We start from the raw sequence: 17,140 nt of genomic DNA, 5'->3' as shown, positions 1-17,140 counted from the left end.
GTTCCACAAACATGTCTCTAATTTCTTTTATTAATGAGCCCAAAAACACAAATTGCAAACAGTGAATAGCAAATAGGGGATTTAAAGTCTTCAATGTATATTTAAAACAAAATTCATAAAACACTACACAGAAAGTGATATAGTAAATCAAATCACTGCTTTTTGGAACTTTCTGATGGAAGAGTGTAGTTTCAGACAACATCAAAACGCATCATAAACATGTTCCACTATTAACACATTAACACGTTTTGGGTTAAACTGCACTTACTGACATTTTAAAAATGCGTTTGTAACATCATATAAAAACTGTCAGGTCGAAACGTATTTTGAAACCTGGACCCATGACTTTGCACGATGAATGAAAAGTCTCAGTTTTACCAGAATCCATCATCCAAAGTGCTGCTGGTTCTGCTCCGTCTGAAAGTTGTGGTCCGGACAAACTTTCTGCACCAGCCTGTAATCAGTGCCGGTGAAGGCGATGAAAATGCATATAACCTTAAAGGGTTTGGCACAGATCCAGGCAGCCTGGGACTGGGTGTTTTCTGAGTAGCAGGTCTGGCCTGGGTCATACATGCAGGGCTTGGTCTTCTTGGACCGGTTTGTTCTCTGGTACTCAATCCGGCAGTTGAGCTCGCTCACCATCATCATATCATGCTGCTGCTTCTGCTGGTCAGTAAAGGTGGAGGTGGTGGACTGAGGAGGGCTCTGAAACTGGGAGGTCACATCTGGAACCAGAACTGAGTTTTTGGTGTAAGCGCTCTCGGTTGCAGTATCCAGAGCTTCCCATCCTACAGTTTTGGAGGGTGGAACGATACTGACAGATATGTTCCCCAGGCGGGAAGAGTTGTGGCGGAAGTAGACACTGAACGTGCCGTTGATGTGATCTACAATTTTTCCCGTCACCAGGAGACTGAACTTCACTGTTTTCACATTAAAGTAAAAATCTCCCCACCCCAGGATCTTCTTGGCCTTTGAAGATGTTTTAGCAGGAGGTTTGGTCTTGGGGGGTGGCCGGTACAGATACTGATCCAGGGCCTGGGAGAAATTCTGAGGCCATCCATAGGGACCAAGAGAGCCATAAGCTGGTGTTTTGTGTTTGGTGGAGATGATCTGTAAATCTTTAGAGATGTGCTTTACCTTTAATGCAGCCCCCACAGCAATTGCTCTCCCTCCTTCCTCTTCCCTCCATTGTGGACTCACAAAGTCCAGTACCTTGGCTGTTTCTTGGACCTGCATATAGCAAAACAAAATTAAGGGCAAACCTTATTTAGCGTTTATTTTTTTTGCTTTCAATGGGCCAGTTGAACTAGATCAAATACACAACAAACCAACACACACTGGCAACCTGTTATCTAGTACTACTGGTTGGTTAGTTTTCATTGCACCAGTGCGTTCTTTGGATTATCCAGAGTGATAGGAACAGACCACTTACTGCTGATTTTTCTGTTTTGTACGGAGAACAAATAAACTTGTTGTATGTCTGATATGTTATACTCTTTATAGTCTTTCAATTGAAGGATTTGTTGATGTTTTCTCTGACACTGAGCTATGCATCATAATTTATCTCAGTTGTAGTGAGGAGATATTTTTGAACGAGGCTTGGCCTTATAACCAGTTATAGAAGGTCAAACCCTGTGCATCACATACTGAAGCAATAGGGTACCGTGCATGCATCTGTGAAATGCCACCGGCTTTGACACAGCATCATCATTTGGCACCCTGCACAGATTGATTTCAAGTCTCATGCCACAGCTTGCTTGCTTCCCATAAGCCGCATGTTGTAGGTTTAACCTACAGTAACTGCATGTTTTTGGACTAGGGAGGTGGCCCAGCCAAGCACAAGGAGAACATCCAAACTCCACATAGGAACAATGGACTTTTTAGCTGTGAGACAGCAGTGCTAACTGCTCCAACATCATATTGCCCTTTAAGCTCAAAAAATGTTTTTTTTTTCTTCAAAGTTACAGTACAGTCCTTCAGTAAAGAACTCCCTCTTTGTGTTACTATTATTCCACTGCAGCTCACCTTAGAAACAATGTGGGTGGAAATGCAATGAGGCAACGTTACAGTAAAAACTATATGTGCAACTCAGACTCCTGAAGTGTCATATTAGCTTTAGAATTGCTTTAGAATAAGGACTGTAGTTGTCCATCATTCAAAGCATGTTACAAAGGCCAGTAAATGGCCTGTATGAACCCGGAGCCTAGAGCAAGCAAAACGTTTCAACAAAGGTACGCATTGGTTACAGACATGAATTAGATTTACCTAAATTAAAATAAGATGTACTTAAATTAGTAATTTGTATTCTTCAACAATGCTTATATTGTTTATATTGTTAAGATGTCTTAATGTGGTAAGTTATGGTTTCAAGCAGACAAAAGTAAACTACATTTGTTGTCCTATCTATTTATCTAAGATGATTTTTTGCTAAATTGTACTCAATACTAGTAATACTAGACATGTGTTTATTATATTATTATTAATATTCCTCATTCCCAAAACTTGGTTTTGAAGAATTCTAACATATCATTATAGGCTGCATTACAGAGGACAAGAAAGGATAGAGAGAAAGCCTTTTACATCACCAGGATAGGTGACCATAAATGAAGGACAGTTTCACTGTAGCTACATTATAAGGCAGCAAATAATCAATTCCAATAATTACGCTTTGATGTGTCGAGTCCTCTAAATGAGAACCACTTGAAATTGACAGTGATCAATACTGCAGGTCAGCTCCTTCGGGCAAGGACTAACACAAGGGACGTGCACACACAGTCACATTCATATTCCCATTAACACATTTTAATTCTGCTGTCCTCTTCCATACTCTCTCTGGACCCCTTGCTAAAAATCTCTTTTCAATGCAACCTTGATAATAGACTGGATCTAATAGCTTAATGGAAATTGTAAGAAAGAGAGATCTTCTCACAGGTCATCACACAGGTTGAAAATACTGGAGAGAGAATCAATAAAATGAAACTCATTTATTGCACTCAGTGTATGAAAACTAAAAAGTGAAAACTGTTTAGCTTGTCCTGTGTCAAACTCGTGTCAACCTTCACAAAAAACCTATAGATTCCTCCCTAACCTTTCTCATCACCTCTCATCCTTCTAAATCACAGTTTCCATTGTTACAGTCATGTGGATTACATACTTGAAATTAATATGGGTTAAAGGATTTAGCCTGCTCGGTTATTATTTCATATAAAACATAGTTTTCTTTGCAGTCATCTCATATCTTTTATTTAAACCATTTCCAATCACCTTCCAATTTTTTCTGTTACTGTCTTCACATCTTATTCTTTTCTCTGTAAAAATGTTTCATATAATAAATAATAAATTAACACAATTGCCAATTCCCTACCTTTTTACAACGTTAAACACTAAACAAAATGATATAAATATAATTTTGTCATTTATTATTACTAACTGCTTTAAGTATAAGGTATGTTAAAAAGTAGAATTTAGAATTTCCAGAATTTCTTATTGGGGTAAAGTTTGTTTTTTTATACCTCACACAGAGCAGAAAGCATCAGCAACCTACAGAAATATGGCTAATTCCACCTGAATGCCCCTCTGAAATATATTACTGGATAAAAAATATGAAAGCCACTGTGAAAATTAAGTTTAGAAGATTGATTAGATGTTTAGATTGATGATTGCTTATTATAAGCTATGCATTGTTAAAATGCACAAATAAATCCAGCCATTAGTGAAGATGTTTGTCTGACTTCTGAGATTTGCTGCACCGTTGATATATTTAAATGTAACATAAAGACACAATAATAAAATAGAAACAGAAGTTGAAAAGTTAAAGGTAGAAATTGGTTCACTTGAAAAGTCAGGTGAATTCAGATGTCAGACTTTATTTTTGTTATCATTAAAAACACTTCAAGAGTTAAGTGAAAGTATGGGAGGCAGGTCAAAGAACTGAGAGCTGTACAGAATCTCTTCGCACTTGCTGTTTACAACTTGATTGTGATTTTCAGGCAGATAGAGATTTAAGGTTATTCTCCCCCAGATATCTGAATAAATAGCTCCCAGTGTATCATTATTTCTCACAACAAGTGGGATTCATCACCCCTAACCACCCCATCTCTGTGTGCCAATCTCTGCCTTCTCCTGTAACCAAGTGAGCTCCAGCTGTGCCTATTGTTACAAGCCTAAATCTCCAGCTATGTGCTGTTCTCACCTACCCTAATTGGAGCCCACTGTGTGACAGCCGTGTCACTGGTTCTGTGTCAAGATGCCAGCACACTGAATGCAACTGAGCAACAGTGATGGAGGGGATGCAAGCACAACACCTGTGCAAACGCACCAGCAGAGGCAAGAAAACAGAGAAAACTGAGGGTGGTAATTGCATTTTCAGGACAGAGAGCACATTTTTGCCAGTAGCTAAAAACATCCTTACTGTGTCAGTGTTTCACAACTTAACAATAAAAACAATGAAGTAACAGGGTTTCTTAAGCCCCAGGGTAATACATGTTTTCAAACTGACAAAGGCAGTACAATCACTTAATTCACGTAAGAAAGCACAAAATTAGACATTAAGATTTCACCTGACCGTTTTTGTGTTAATGTAACAAACATTACAGAATGCTGCCGGTCCAGCAAAGTTAAAAAAGTTAAATTAAAGACAGGAGACCAGATTAAATTATAATTATGCCTTGAAGAGAATCACATACCATAAGAGTGGAACAAATTAAATTTCTGAAAATGGTACATATCCATTCTGCCTCAATTTTGCCATGTAATAAAAGACCACAGGGCCACATTTGTTAATTGAATAAAGCAACATAGCTCAAACATGTCATCTGAAAGATATGAAAGACCAAGTTGCATCTCAAATCAGCAGAAACCAAGTCTTTGGCACATGTCATGCCAATAAAATAATTATTGGAGCTTGTACCTGTGTCTACAATTTGCTCTGTCATCATATTATAGAATCCTTTTAACTACCATTTCTAATAATAATTGTAAGAAATTAATATTTTAAGAGCATTAAGAGCACAAAATAGATATATTATAAAATATAATATAAAATATGAACACAACTAAGCACACCTAAAAAATTAAAAACAAATGAAAATGGCCACTGTTCATTTGTGAAAAAAATACTGCAGTATAGTTAAAATGAAGCGTGAAAATGAAGAAATTTGATATTACTTCTTTTGCAAGAACAAAATTCTATTTTTTTCTTGCTCGATTAGCAACATGTGTAAGTTCATCTCCATTAAATGAATACTTCGCAGTACCACTACAACACCTTGTGTTAATAATGAGCACAGAGCCTCAAGAACATAGCAAAGAGCTGTTCACAGATCATACTCACTGCTGATGGGAGAAGCCACAGACAGGTGATGGCAAAGTTCAAACAAAGAGTCCTCATTTTGCAGAAGCAGCAGTAACGTTTCTCCATCCAGCAGGTCTTGTTTGTTTTACAGGAAATCTGCTGAGTGAGTAAGCTGTGATTTATAGAGTTAAAGCCTGCACTTGCTTCAAAAGTAGAAAACACATTCTGCAGTGAGAGACTCAAAGCCCCCCCCCAAGCTCTGGAGTGAATGCTCAGCTCAGTGCTCCTTTTCCCTCCCACAATCTCTCTCTCTCTCTCTCTCTCTCTCTCTCTTTCTCTCTGTCTCTCTCTCTCTGTCTCTCTCTCTCTTTCTCATCCTCTCTCTCCGCACACACACAAACACACATACACACGCACACATGCACACTCAACACGAAACTACTACACTTAACATGACAAAAAAATTAAATAATGCATTGCCTCAGGAAAAATGTGCTCAGTAAGAATTAATCAAGGAAGAATAACACAGATTTGTTATAGGCTAATTGGTAACATTTGTCATGGAAACTATGACATTTTAAATATTCACAAACTCCTCACTTGCCTCCTTGCTCATTTTCACCACCTGGCCGGTCCTTATTATGAGTCATCAACCCAGGGAAAGGCGCTCTGAGGCGGGCACAGTTTGACAGCTCTCCCCGCTGTCCCTGCATACTTTAGCCACAGGGAGGCTGACAAAATGACAAGAACTCTCTCTGGGAAATGTAGAAAATCACTGACAAGTCTGCTAAGATTCTGCCTCTGCATCCTATCAGTGGAAGTAAAAGCCAACAAATCACATAGCCAACGAGACAAGTTGTGGTAAATACAGAATCATAATGAGAGCCTGTAAATAGAGACACCATGTTCAAGCACTTCAATGTTTAAAGCCAGCTAGCTGTTAGCTATCCTTATGTAATAATTGATGATTGAAAAAACCCCAGAGGTGTCTTCAAATTATATCACAGTTAAAAAAATATTCTGAAGTTATCTCAATTTGTCTATAAGGTAAACATAAAAACATTGGTTTTAACATATTAAGAAAAATTCACTAACTAGGTATAACCTGGGCAAGACACTGAACCTCTAACAGCCCATCCCCACCCCCAGGCATGCAGTGCCGGTCCCAAGACTCAAAACTGGTAAGGGGACAATAATACAAGATGGGCTGCAGACAAGATAGTGCCTGTCAAGCTTGGCCAGAAATTGTGACCTTTTTTCGAGGTTAACTCGCTAAGTTGTCAACAAAGGTGCAATAAATCAGGATTCGACTTAAGGTAATTGAACATATCTAAATGTATATATGCAGTGCATTCAGAAGGGTTTCGGACCCCCTTCACTTTTTTCGTTTTGTTTTAGCGCCGGAAAAATACCAAGCTGAAAGAAGAGTTAGAAAAGGCACAAGTGGTCCCTTTGGTAACTGGGGGCTTTGACATTGTCAGTGTCCTTACTTCACCCCAATAGTTGTAACGATCAGCTGAGGAAACAGAACCAGCTTCCCAGTCTCCTAAAAGTAGAATGTGGTTACAGCAGATTTCAGGAAGAACATGTGAGCCATCTGTCCAGAAGAGTGCAGTCCTAGGAACAGCTAAAATACTGCACAGGACCCTCAAGCTCCTAGGCCTCTGGTAGAGGACCCAAGAAGGAAAAAGCCCACCTGAAGGAGGGGTGATTGGGGAACATTTTTTGTTTATTTATATTTATTGTTTTTTTTTATCTGAATTGCTACACATATTTTAGAGCTTCACTTGGAACACTGGAAGTAGTTATGATTTGCACCTTAGTATCTATGAGCTTAGTAGCAATGGTTGCTTAATAACAATTTTAGAGTGCAGCCAGAGTTAGTGGGCCTGTGTTTGGGTTGCAGATGAAAATATAAAGTGGCATTTGCATCCAAGTGTGGGAGCTGTCTATAAGCTAGAAGTGTTAGACATTATCAATTAACAGTTAGCATTAATGCTCGTGTGAATGTCCAAATCCTGTGGAATTGTGAGGGTGGCAGTTGAAAAGGCCGTGCTACAGCGAGTCAGCTTAAATTAAGAAAAGCCAAACATTCAGTAAAAGACTTGTTCATCCCTGTAATCCTGTCTAATCAATTATTTTTTCAATATTGAATTCAAAGGCCACCATGTTCATAAAAGTGATAATAGGAACACTTGTGTTTGTAAATTGATTATCTGATTAACTAGGCATCATCTTTGGTTGTAGTTAATGCATGGGATTTATTATATATTATTTATTATTTAAAATACATTATCCTTTTTCACTGACCAGGGTTTCAATTTCATTGTGTCTTGCATATATATTCATATAATGAAAACAATCATAGCACGCTTGAACAGTTTATATATAATATTTGATATGTAAAAACTTGATAGAGCCTTAAGCAGCCAACCTAAAAGATAGTTATTTGAGTCCCTGTGTCTTTGCTTCTAAATACGGATTTTCACAAATGAATGAGAAGTAAGTGCACATAGACATCGTTTTGAAACATTTGTTTAAATTGGTTGTGGCAAAGTATTCAGTTAGCATGAATTACATAGCGTTATAATTAAATATATATTATCAAAGTACGAATGGGAAGTCCGCAAACAACTAGGAACAGCGTGATGGCAGTGGTTTGTCTGTGGACGCATGCGTACTAAGAAATAAGCGCAAACAGAAGAAAAATGATAGAATTTCATAGACATAGCTGTTTTCGTCCTTGCTTGATTTAACAGCCACATAATCGTTCGTCGAAAGTGAAGGGATTAGTTTTATTTTTTTTCCAAACTACGGCGGGGGCGTGGTCATATTCGCCATATTCCCATAGTGCATAGCGCACGTAAATTTAGTTCCAGACTACACTGTTATGTAGTTATCTTTATGTTTGTCTTATGTTAGGGTATGATTTGATCAATCACAAATGTTAGGAGTTTATACTTCCGCATTCAAAATAATTTCAATTATTTATTTTTTTTCCCCCCCATGATAAGGGAAACCCTAAGCGAGGACGATGAGACGTGGAATGGGCTAAGCAAATCGGCACGGAAATAGTCATACACTCTTGTTTCTCTTCAGATCGTATAAATCTTTCGCCTTTTACTAAAGATTTCCGTGGAGAGGAACAACAAGAGCTTTATCCAATTTTTTGATGCTCTGCTCACGCGGGGCTTCCTGCTGCTGTGAAAATAATATTAATGTCTTTATGCTTGCATAACTTAGAAACACGATATACGGTTGGTTGCGTCTTCAGACTTTAAGAGACACACGACACTGGGCTGTCTATGAAACAAACGGTGCTTGGGAGATTCACAGAAAAGATTCGTTAAGCGTCGGTTACTTTGCTCATTGCACATTGTGGCTTTGCCGCGTCTTGTCTTATGAAACGGTTACCTTCTTAAATAAGTGCCATCCAGGCAAGACACTGAATCCATTTGTATTACGTGACTATGTCCACGAGATGGCGCACACTGCCAACTGAACTAAACACTCCAAGCACGGGTTAAAATAGTTTCGAATTGCAAAACTTCTCAGCATCGATCCCACAAACACACGTTTCTGTGTTTTTAATTATCTTAACAAATCCAGCAAGCAGACCAGTTGATTTGAACATTTCAAACGAGTTACATGTCGAGATAAATAGTATGGTGTATATCACAATGTTTTCATTGTTAGGATATGAAAACATAAAAAACACGATAGATGTATGACTGGGTGTCCTTGTTATGGCCTTTTCTTGAATGTCAAGAGTGGAAATGGAAATCGTTTACCACCAGTGATGATGGTGTCAGTAAAGTTGTTTGCAACATACTGTATGTCGAGAATACAAGAACAGTGAGCAGAGGCAAAGATTCGGGACATCTAACCACCAGCACCATGCACAGCTGCAGCTGCATTTTGCACGAACCTGCAGCATAAAACATACGGTCACACATATGTGGAAAAATGAATGTATGAGGGATGTCAACGCAAATCACTCTAGCTGAAATAAAAAGTGCCAAATTCTGATTTTCTATAGATTAACCATGACTTTGAGTTCACTGGCTGCATGACTCACTCCACACTTTAACAGTGGAGAGTGAAAAATGCAATTATGTAATTAATGTAATCCGTACTGTCAACACTGTATGTCATACAAAGCCACAGCGAGAGAGGCCTTTGTGCTTCTTATTTGATGTTCTAGATACAATTGTTGCCTTTTGGAAACATTTAAAACAAAGTTTCACGGATGGATTTTAAGTGCACTTCACATTTAATATTTAAAATATTTATACTTCAGGCATTTGACAAATTCTATAAGCAGAAAACATTATTCCAGCTTTTCCTCAGTTTCTATGGGGCACAACGTTGTTTCCGCATTTCAATCTTTTTTTTTATTCACGTACTTGTTCAAATGGCTTTGTAATCTCAATTTATGTAATCAAAACAGACGTGTTAAGCAAGTTATTAAATATTTTGACAATAATTATAATTGAATTAAAAAATAACCATGCAAACACATGATGTAAAAATTAATTTGTAAATTAACAGTAATGTTAGATATCAGGGAATAATTGGCTTAAGTTAACATTTAGAAATAGATGAAGGCATTTGTTTAATGTTATATTGAGCCTTTGTTAAATGTCTTCCTTTGTATGCATTAAAAAACTGCTGCCATGTGACCTTTTGCAAGACCTTCAGGTCTGTAGAATTAGCAGAAAATAAAGCATCTCTGCATGTGTGTTACTATGCAACTCAAAACAAAACAGATACAACACTCGACATATAAATTGAATGTGTGTTTTTTTTTCTTCAAACTATCAGATTTTTAATCTATACTATTTCATGCTTCCCTTTGAGTCAACGGCACAAATACAGAACAGCAGATACAGTATCTTTGTACTGTGATGGACACAATCGGCAATGTTTGATTTAATTTTAGCTAAGAGAGGAAATTACTAAAAAAAAAGTCCCTCACCCTCACACTTTGTGCTGTTATTTGCGTCACAGTTCTTTTTAATTGTATAGTGTGGTTTTTATGTCAGTGTGATCTCTTCCAGCAGATCAGCAGGGAAGTAGCCCAGCTTGCGTCCAGTGCTGACTTTCAAGTAGCCGCCTTTCTCATCTCCTTTTTTTACCACAATCTGAAAAACAGTGTTAAAAACACTCTCAGAGACTAACAAGTTGACATGGCATGACACCACGCATCACTTTATCTACTGATACTTAGAGGGCTACAGTGTTAGCAGCTATTTGTTTTTTGGGCAATCTGGCAATACTTAATGCATTTATTACCTGTGATCTCCAAAAATAGATATATATTTGTAATAATTCTCCTTTAACTTACACTAACAAACTAATACATGACAAACATTAGTACCTGATCTTTCTTCAGTGTTATTTGTCCCATCTCTCTGTTCCCTACAAAGGAGCGTGTCACTTTGTAAACTCTTTCAGATGCACGCACTTTTATGAGGTAGTTGGTGGGAAAATAACCAGTCTTCTCCCCCATCTTTCCCTAAAAAATAACATGAACTGACTCTGAGTTTACCTTACACAGGAAGTAAAAAAAAAAACAACAACTTAGAAACACACAGGTATTGCCAACTTAAAAAGAAACTTTAGAGATAAAGATGAAAGCTTAAGCATGACATTGAACTCACCCTCCACCACTCTTCATTGGAGTCATCCAGTACTGTGATCCGATCACCAGGGCTAGTACACAAACACAGACATGATACATTTCACTGGCGTCTTGATTAATCATAAAATTTTAACATTGAAAGGTCCCTAATGAAAATTAATGTTGATTTATGAGTAAATAAAAAGAGTAAATGCTTTATACTGTGCGTAACCATTGTATGTTGTTTGTGTCTTTCACACATACTGGAAGTCGAGGTCGTCTTTCTCGATAGCCTTGAAGCGGTAGAGAGCCAGATAATAGTGGGACTGGGAGAATGTACCTTTACTCTGGCGACAAAACAGCACAGATGCAAACGCACACGGCACGTGATGTAAAAAAAGAAGTGCATCCATGGTGTTACAGCTGGTAAAACATTAGCGGGTCAAAGTAACTGACCAGCTGATTAACCTTTAACCTTTCTCACCTTTTCATCTGCTTTGTCTCCACCTTTGTCCTTCTTATCATCAGGCTTTCCTGTACAAAAATCAGATTAATTCAGGAGCTTAAAAACTGACACTTTAATATAATCTTTCACTATGCTAATGTTGAAAGTGTGGCTTATTGATGTTATTTTCCTGCACAATCAACACATCACACAATACAACTTCAGTTGAGTGTGCACTTCTTTGTACCTTCTCCTCCTTCCTCATTCTCTTTGGGTTGTTGGTTCTCTTCTTCCTCTTCCTCCATCATCATCATTATCTAGAGAACAAAACATGTCAAATTCAGCACTGTAGACAAAAATATCTTATCAATATACTTCTTTCAAAGGTTGACTAGACTGTTTGAGATGTAAATCAGTAAATGAACAAGCTACATTTTTGTGTAAAAGAGTATTGTACACACATTTTTTTTGTCATTTTCATTCTTCTTACGCTCCTTATTTGCCATAATGACACCGACCCGCAGGGTGTCAAAGACGGGGTCGTTCCGGTTTGGGTTGTCTGATTGAGGACAGGGTTGGTAATAATAATTATTAGAACAGATAATAATATTATGCATGTTCACAAATAGGATATACTAATTTATTTATAGTCCATTTCTTATTGTACCCTGTAGTGTTTTACGTGAATATTTCCAGAGACAATAATCCAATGTATAAGGTCTGTATCCTGGGTTCAAGAAATACTGGTCATGAGGCCAAGTCTGTTTTCTATTAAATTGAGTTTGGACTAAAATTCAGTTCCAAAGCCTTCTCCATGCTGTCATGTAGTTTGTTCTTTGTAAATACATTGTTTAAGTTACTAAAACCACAAAAACGTAATGTTTGCTGCTGATTTTGTGGACTCACTTGAATCTGGTTGGTCACTGCTGTACAGGGGGGAGCTGTAGGCCCTTCTGAAGCCAGGCGGCTATAGGGAGCGAATGGAGAATATCAAGGTGTCATGTAATCAATATCGATCTCACCGAGGGCAAACGAATGAGAATTTTATGCATTTTCCTAGCCTACTAGAGATTTTACAAGTAATTAACTCACAATTTTGCCAAAGCATCTCTGGAACTCAACATAGGACTGACATGAATGGTGGATGTTGGTCTTGCAGTTTTTACACCTCAGAGCAAATTTGTTGTTCACTGAAAGGTGAGCAAAAGAATGTACATGGGACCCATCAGATCCCAAAGCTCAATAGTTAAATGTGGGCATCATCAAATATAGATTATCCTGTTTAAAAAAATAAAAAATAAATAAATAATTGGTATTTCTAAGAAGCAGCAGTGCTTAAAAGGAAAGGGAACGAAACATATGCCCTCATTCATGATGTTGTACAAAAGAAATCTAATTCCAGGCACTCGAGTTGATCGTTAAAAATATAGTTTTTAACACTAATGATTGATCACTATGTCAATATAATGAAAGACAAAGAACTGTTGTTATAACTCTTATAAAGAATTTAACTCAAAGTCTGTTAACAGCAGGGTTTAAAGCTGGGGAGCTGCAAGACAAGAGATCTGCAGCAGGAGTATTTGCACTCTTTGACTACTGCACCCTTTTGACTACTCTGTCAAAAAAGTAAAAACATCCTGAAAATCCTTGTTTTGTCACATTTTAGGACAGAGAGGATGTCCAAATTAAACAAGCATCAATTGGCTCATTTTTCCTTCTCTGAACCTTCAAATCAACTGGCTCCAGAGTTATCATCTCAGAAAAGGCACATCTGGCTCTGAAAACCCAAGGGCAATTCTTACTGTGGACACTGCAACTATTATGATAGGCTTAGCACCCCAGCATGGCGGTGAATCATCTTTAAAAATGAAAAGCATAAAAGTAGTAACTTTGATTATCAGATGTGGTGACAGTCAAAAGCCTTCACCAATTTTCGTCTTGCGTCCCATGGCTTTAGTTTATGGTGTAAATATACAATAATGCTTTTAAAATTCTCTCCCTTGCCTATTTGAAAATATTTCTCTTCTTCTGGCTGAAAAATGCCTCCAAACAACATCACTCGGAAGAGTTTTACATCATTAGGAGTTCTGCTCTGGGGAGCTCTGGAAAAACAGGTTGACCATAATAACAACTTCCATAATGTGAGCAATGAGATGACATAATTCAAACTGAAGGTTCCTTCAAGTGATGTCATCTGGAGGCGTTTTCCAGAGATATTTTACTATAGGGAAGTCAGAGAGAGGTTTAACTTAAGCTATGGGAAGTTAAAAATTAGTGAAGTTGCCATTAAAGCAACATGAGGTATAAGTTACCCAGGATAGGTCAGACATGTTTTTCATCAAATACTGCGACATCATACATTAGAGATAGGTACTTTATGAAGTTATTACAATGCATTTTATGTGTACAATCAGCCGTTTTCTCTGTATATGTTCAAATAGAGACACAACATAAGTTCTAAGTCTCTAATGTTGCACGTTTAGGATTTTATCCCTAGAGGTTAAAGCGATGAATGAATCCTTTGCCTCAACCATCCCTGATACTGTAATTGTTCCTTATATGTATTCAAATTACATATGTATTATATGTATTACTACTCACTGGATTGTGGAGGAAGTGTGCTGACATGTATGTTTCCATTAAAGGTTGTTTTAAATTGACTTGATTAATTTGGGTTTATTATTTTCCTCTTTAAATTCTATAATATGTGGTTGTTAGTGTTTGCATATATATTTTTGTATATAATTTCCAGTACATACAGACTATCATGCGAGCACAGACATCACAGAACTTGGGTTTCTTGCAGTAATGGTCCTTGAACTTATGGGGTTTGTCATTGACCCGAAAAACTGGCTCTGGAGGAGGTTCTGGTTCCTTCTCCTCCACCTCCACCTCCTCCTCATATATGAAATAGACCTGGAGACACATGGGAAGGAATGACTTAATGTAGACTGGGTTCATGTAAATATATGGTTATATGAAAAAAAAAGTGTTGTGTATAATCAAAGTGCCATGATTAAATGTCAAGATTGTGTAGAGTTTTTCTGCGACAAGTTGTCCTGCCCTGCAGTGTCAGGCAGTAATCTCACTAGGGATAAAAGACAATGGCACCAAGGTCAGAGCTCATATTTTTCCAGTTGATGCAGCACACTGTTCCTGTCCCAGCTGGTGGCTATTTTAAACTGCCCAGGAATGGCACCATTAACAGTGGGGAGCTGCCATGCTGCTGTCACTCACAGTGTCTCCTTCCTCCTTCACTACATTGTCAGGAGCCGGAGGGTTGTCGTGGATATCCAAAGAGTGTTTGTCATCCTCCCTAAGACACACACACACACACAGGGAAACAAAACACAAAGACTATGATCATGCAGGTATATACCTCGTGAAATTTGTCTCTTAAAAGTGTTAAATTTAGACTCAGCCCTGAACATAATACTTAAACAGGACATGTGAACATAAATATTGCCAGTGCTGCAGCTATCAGGTTTTCAACGGATAATCCCATGGAGTAACCTGATGTCATAGACATGTATAATAGGTGCGTGAATATTTGATCTGGCAGATTCTTTCCATACATTTTGTAATGCACACCTTCATGGAGATGGTAACGAGGTGCAGGCTAGCAAATAATCAATAAACAATAGTTTTGAAGAGGTAATAGAACATATTTCAGGAAGAAATAGAAAAAGAAATAGAAAATTTCAATTCTTCATTCTTGTGCCAGTCTCCTCTGGATAAATGCAGAGGGTTGTGTCAGGAATGGCATCCAACATAAAACACATGCCAAATTAAACATGCGAATCATGACTTTTACACCAGGAAGAAATACTCACTCATCCATGGTATTTACACTTTCAGTAGTTTTTGACCTACAAAGATAAAATAATTTATTTGTTTTTATTCCAATAATTGTCAAGAGTTGTACATCAACTAATGCAAATGAATAATATCAGCTATACATTGCAGTAAGCAGTGCAGTTGAAATGATTTAATACATTTGGTAAATTTGTAAAGTAAGCACCTAATTAAAATCAAATCCAAATATTGTCTTGTTTTTCGAATACAGTCAAAAAAAAAACACTCTTTTCACCAGTCACATGTGCATATTTTTATTTAAGTACAGTTAGATTAAATAGGCAGGAAATTACTTTATTACTATTAAATTACTTTATTTAAAATGAAACCTTAAGTATTTGTATTTTTAATGTTAAAACTAGTTTCAGGATAATATACACAATGATACAAACAGACACGTACAACAGATGCAGATATAGATACTGCATTTTTATGTCTGTATGGACACATACAGTTACATGTGGCTGTGGCCCTGCATACATTCAGACCATATAAATGCACTTGACCCAAACTATTCTAGGGTTGTGAAATTCAATCTCATCACAGCTAAATTTGACTCTGCCAGTAAGGAAACAAAACAAAACAATCTTGTAAAAGTGACAGAAGCAAAAATAAATGTTTGTGAACTAGCAAAATTATTCCTAGTATTATTAATCATGTTTCAAACCTTATGTGACTCTGAAATTAATACAAATAAACTGACCAACATTAACTAAATAACAGTAATACAATTATTAAAAAACTTTAAATATATACTGGAGCATACCTGTTTATAAAACTTCACACAGAAGAAATTAGAATTCCAGTTTGTTGGTGATTTTCTGTGAATGAGTTCTTCAGTTGCTGACAGTAGCCGAAGTACTGTGAGGCCAGTGGAAATGAGTCCAACAAACCAGTTGTCCAACCTGCCTCCTCACTTCAGGCCCTCTGGATTCTCTGGATTCTGCGTCAACTGCACAGTCTGGTCCCCTTTCTTTATCCCCTTTACAGTTTATTCTCTTTTCAGGTAATTTCCAGGTTATTTCAGGCTAAGTGAGCACATATCTGTATTTGTTTACTTACTGTAATTACCGATGCTTTTGTGTGTCTGATTGTGTATTTGTGTGCAAGCTAGGCTAGCACTCGGGTGTCAAGTTGACAGTTTGCGACAGCTGGGGACTTCAGACTGAGGACCAATGACGAGGAGAAATCAGATACTTTCTTTCCCTGTCTCTTCATCACACACGTACTATATACATACTTGTTCACAGAAACACACACAGACACATTTTTTTATTCTTTTATCTCATGGAGATCCAAAACAATGTTCTGCATTGTTTTGCGTGTCACTAGTTTAACCATTCAGAGCAGTGGATAACTACCCTGGTCCTCAGGGACCTCCTGTCCTGCTTGTTTTCCTACTGTCTTTACCCAACTAGTGCCCTACCAATTTTCTATTAATTGGATCAGGTATGTTCAGGCACTCAGAAGATACCATCTCATATTAGGGTAGTGTGGGGGAAAGACAAAGCAAATTGGCATCTTCCAACTTCTGATTGAATGAACAAACCTGATCAAAGTAATGAGCACTGGGCAGGGCACCAGTTTGGTAGGGACAGTAGGAAAACAAGCAGACAGGGGCCTCTGAAGACCAGTGTAGGTAACCACTGATTTAAAGGTTCTGGGGCAATCATGGGGTGTGGGAACTACTGGTCACCCCCTTTTCCCATTATGTGTTCATTGTGTATGAACCATCCGTTTTAACACCTTAATAAGGTACAGTTATTAGTACATAGGCCCATTTATGCTTTCTGTGTTTATGTATTTGTGACATAAATTACATCACCCCTTAATTTTATGGGGGACAGACTTGCATTGCCAGACAGGTAAACTGAGCCATTTCACAAGTTGAAGGTGTGTATTATTTCAACATACTTGACACTGT

At 37.6% G+C, this 17,140-nt stretch overlaps 2 protein-coding genes and 1 non-coding gene across 3 annotated transcripts; 1 reads left to right on the top strand and 2 right to left on the bottom strand.

Annotated features, from left to right (window-relative positions):
- Window positions 1-33: 33 nt before the first annotated feature.
- LOC137139940 (neurexophilin-2-like) lies at window positions 34-5,575 on the bottom strand. Its single transcript, XM_067527866.1, has 2 exons — window positions 5,333-5,575; window positions 34-1,230 (listed from the first exon to the last, which is right to left on the bottom strand). Exons 1-2 carry the CDS (start codon window positions 5,417-5,419, stop codon window positions 388-390), a joined length of 930 nt encoding a protein of 309 aa, XP_067383967.1. The 5' UTR covers window positions 5,420-5,575; the 3' UTR covers window positions 34-387.
- Window positions 5,576-8,373: 2,798 nt separating this feature from the next.
- LOC137140349 (U5 spliceosomal RNA) lies at window positions 8,374-8,486 on the top strand. Its single transcript, XR_010916448.1, has one exon. It is a non-coding gene; the product is annotated as a U5 spliceosomal RNA (small nuclear RNA).
- A 1,059-nt stretch (window positions 8,487-9,545) lies between these two features.
- stac3 (SH3 and cysteine rich domain 3) lies at window positions 9,546-16,329 on the bottom strand. The gene is made up of 13 exons (XM_067528481.1): window positions 15,983-16,329; window positions 15,195-15,230; window positions 14,599-14,677; window positions 14,121-14,277; window positions 12,454-12,551; window positions 12,268-12,328; window positions 11,823-11,920; window positions 11,609-11,678; window positions 11,401-11,450; window positions 11,181-11,263; window positions 10,957-11,008; window positions 10,674-10,811; window positions 9,546-10,437 (listed from the first exon to the last, which is right to left on the bottom strand). Exons 2-13 carry the CDS (start codon window positions 15,200-15,202, stop codon window positions 10,330-10,332), a joined length of 1,002 nt encoding a protein of 333 aa, XP_067384582.1. The 5' UTR covers window positions 15,203-15,230; window positions 15,983-16,329; the 3' UTR covers window positions 9,546-10,329.
- Window positions 16,330-17,140: the final 811 nt, after the last annotated feature.

Source organism: Channa argus, chromosome 13 (assembly GCF_033026475.1).
Source record: "Channa argus isolate prfri chromosome 13, Channa argus male v1.0, whole genome shotgun sequence".
Taxonomy (NCBI): Eukaryota; Metazoa; Chordata; class Actinopteri; order Anabantiformes; family Channidae; genus Channa; species Channa argus.
The sequence above is the reverse complement of the archived record's forward strand: the minus strand, read 5'-3'. Positions and strand labels throughout refer to the sequence as shown.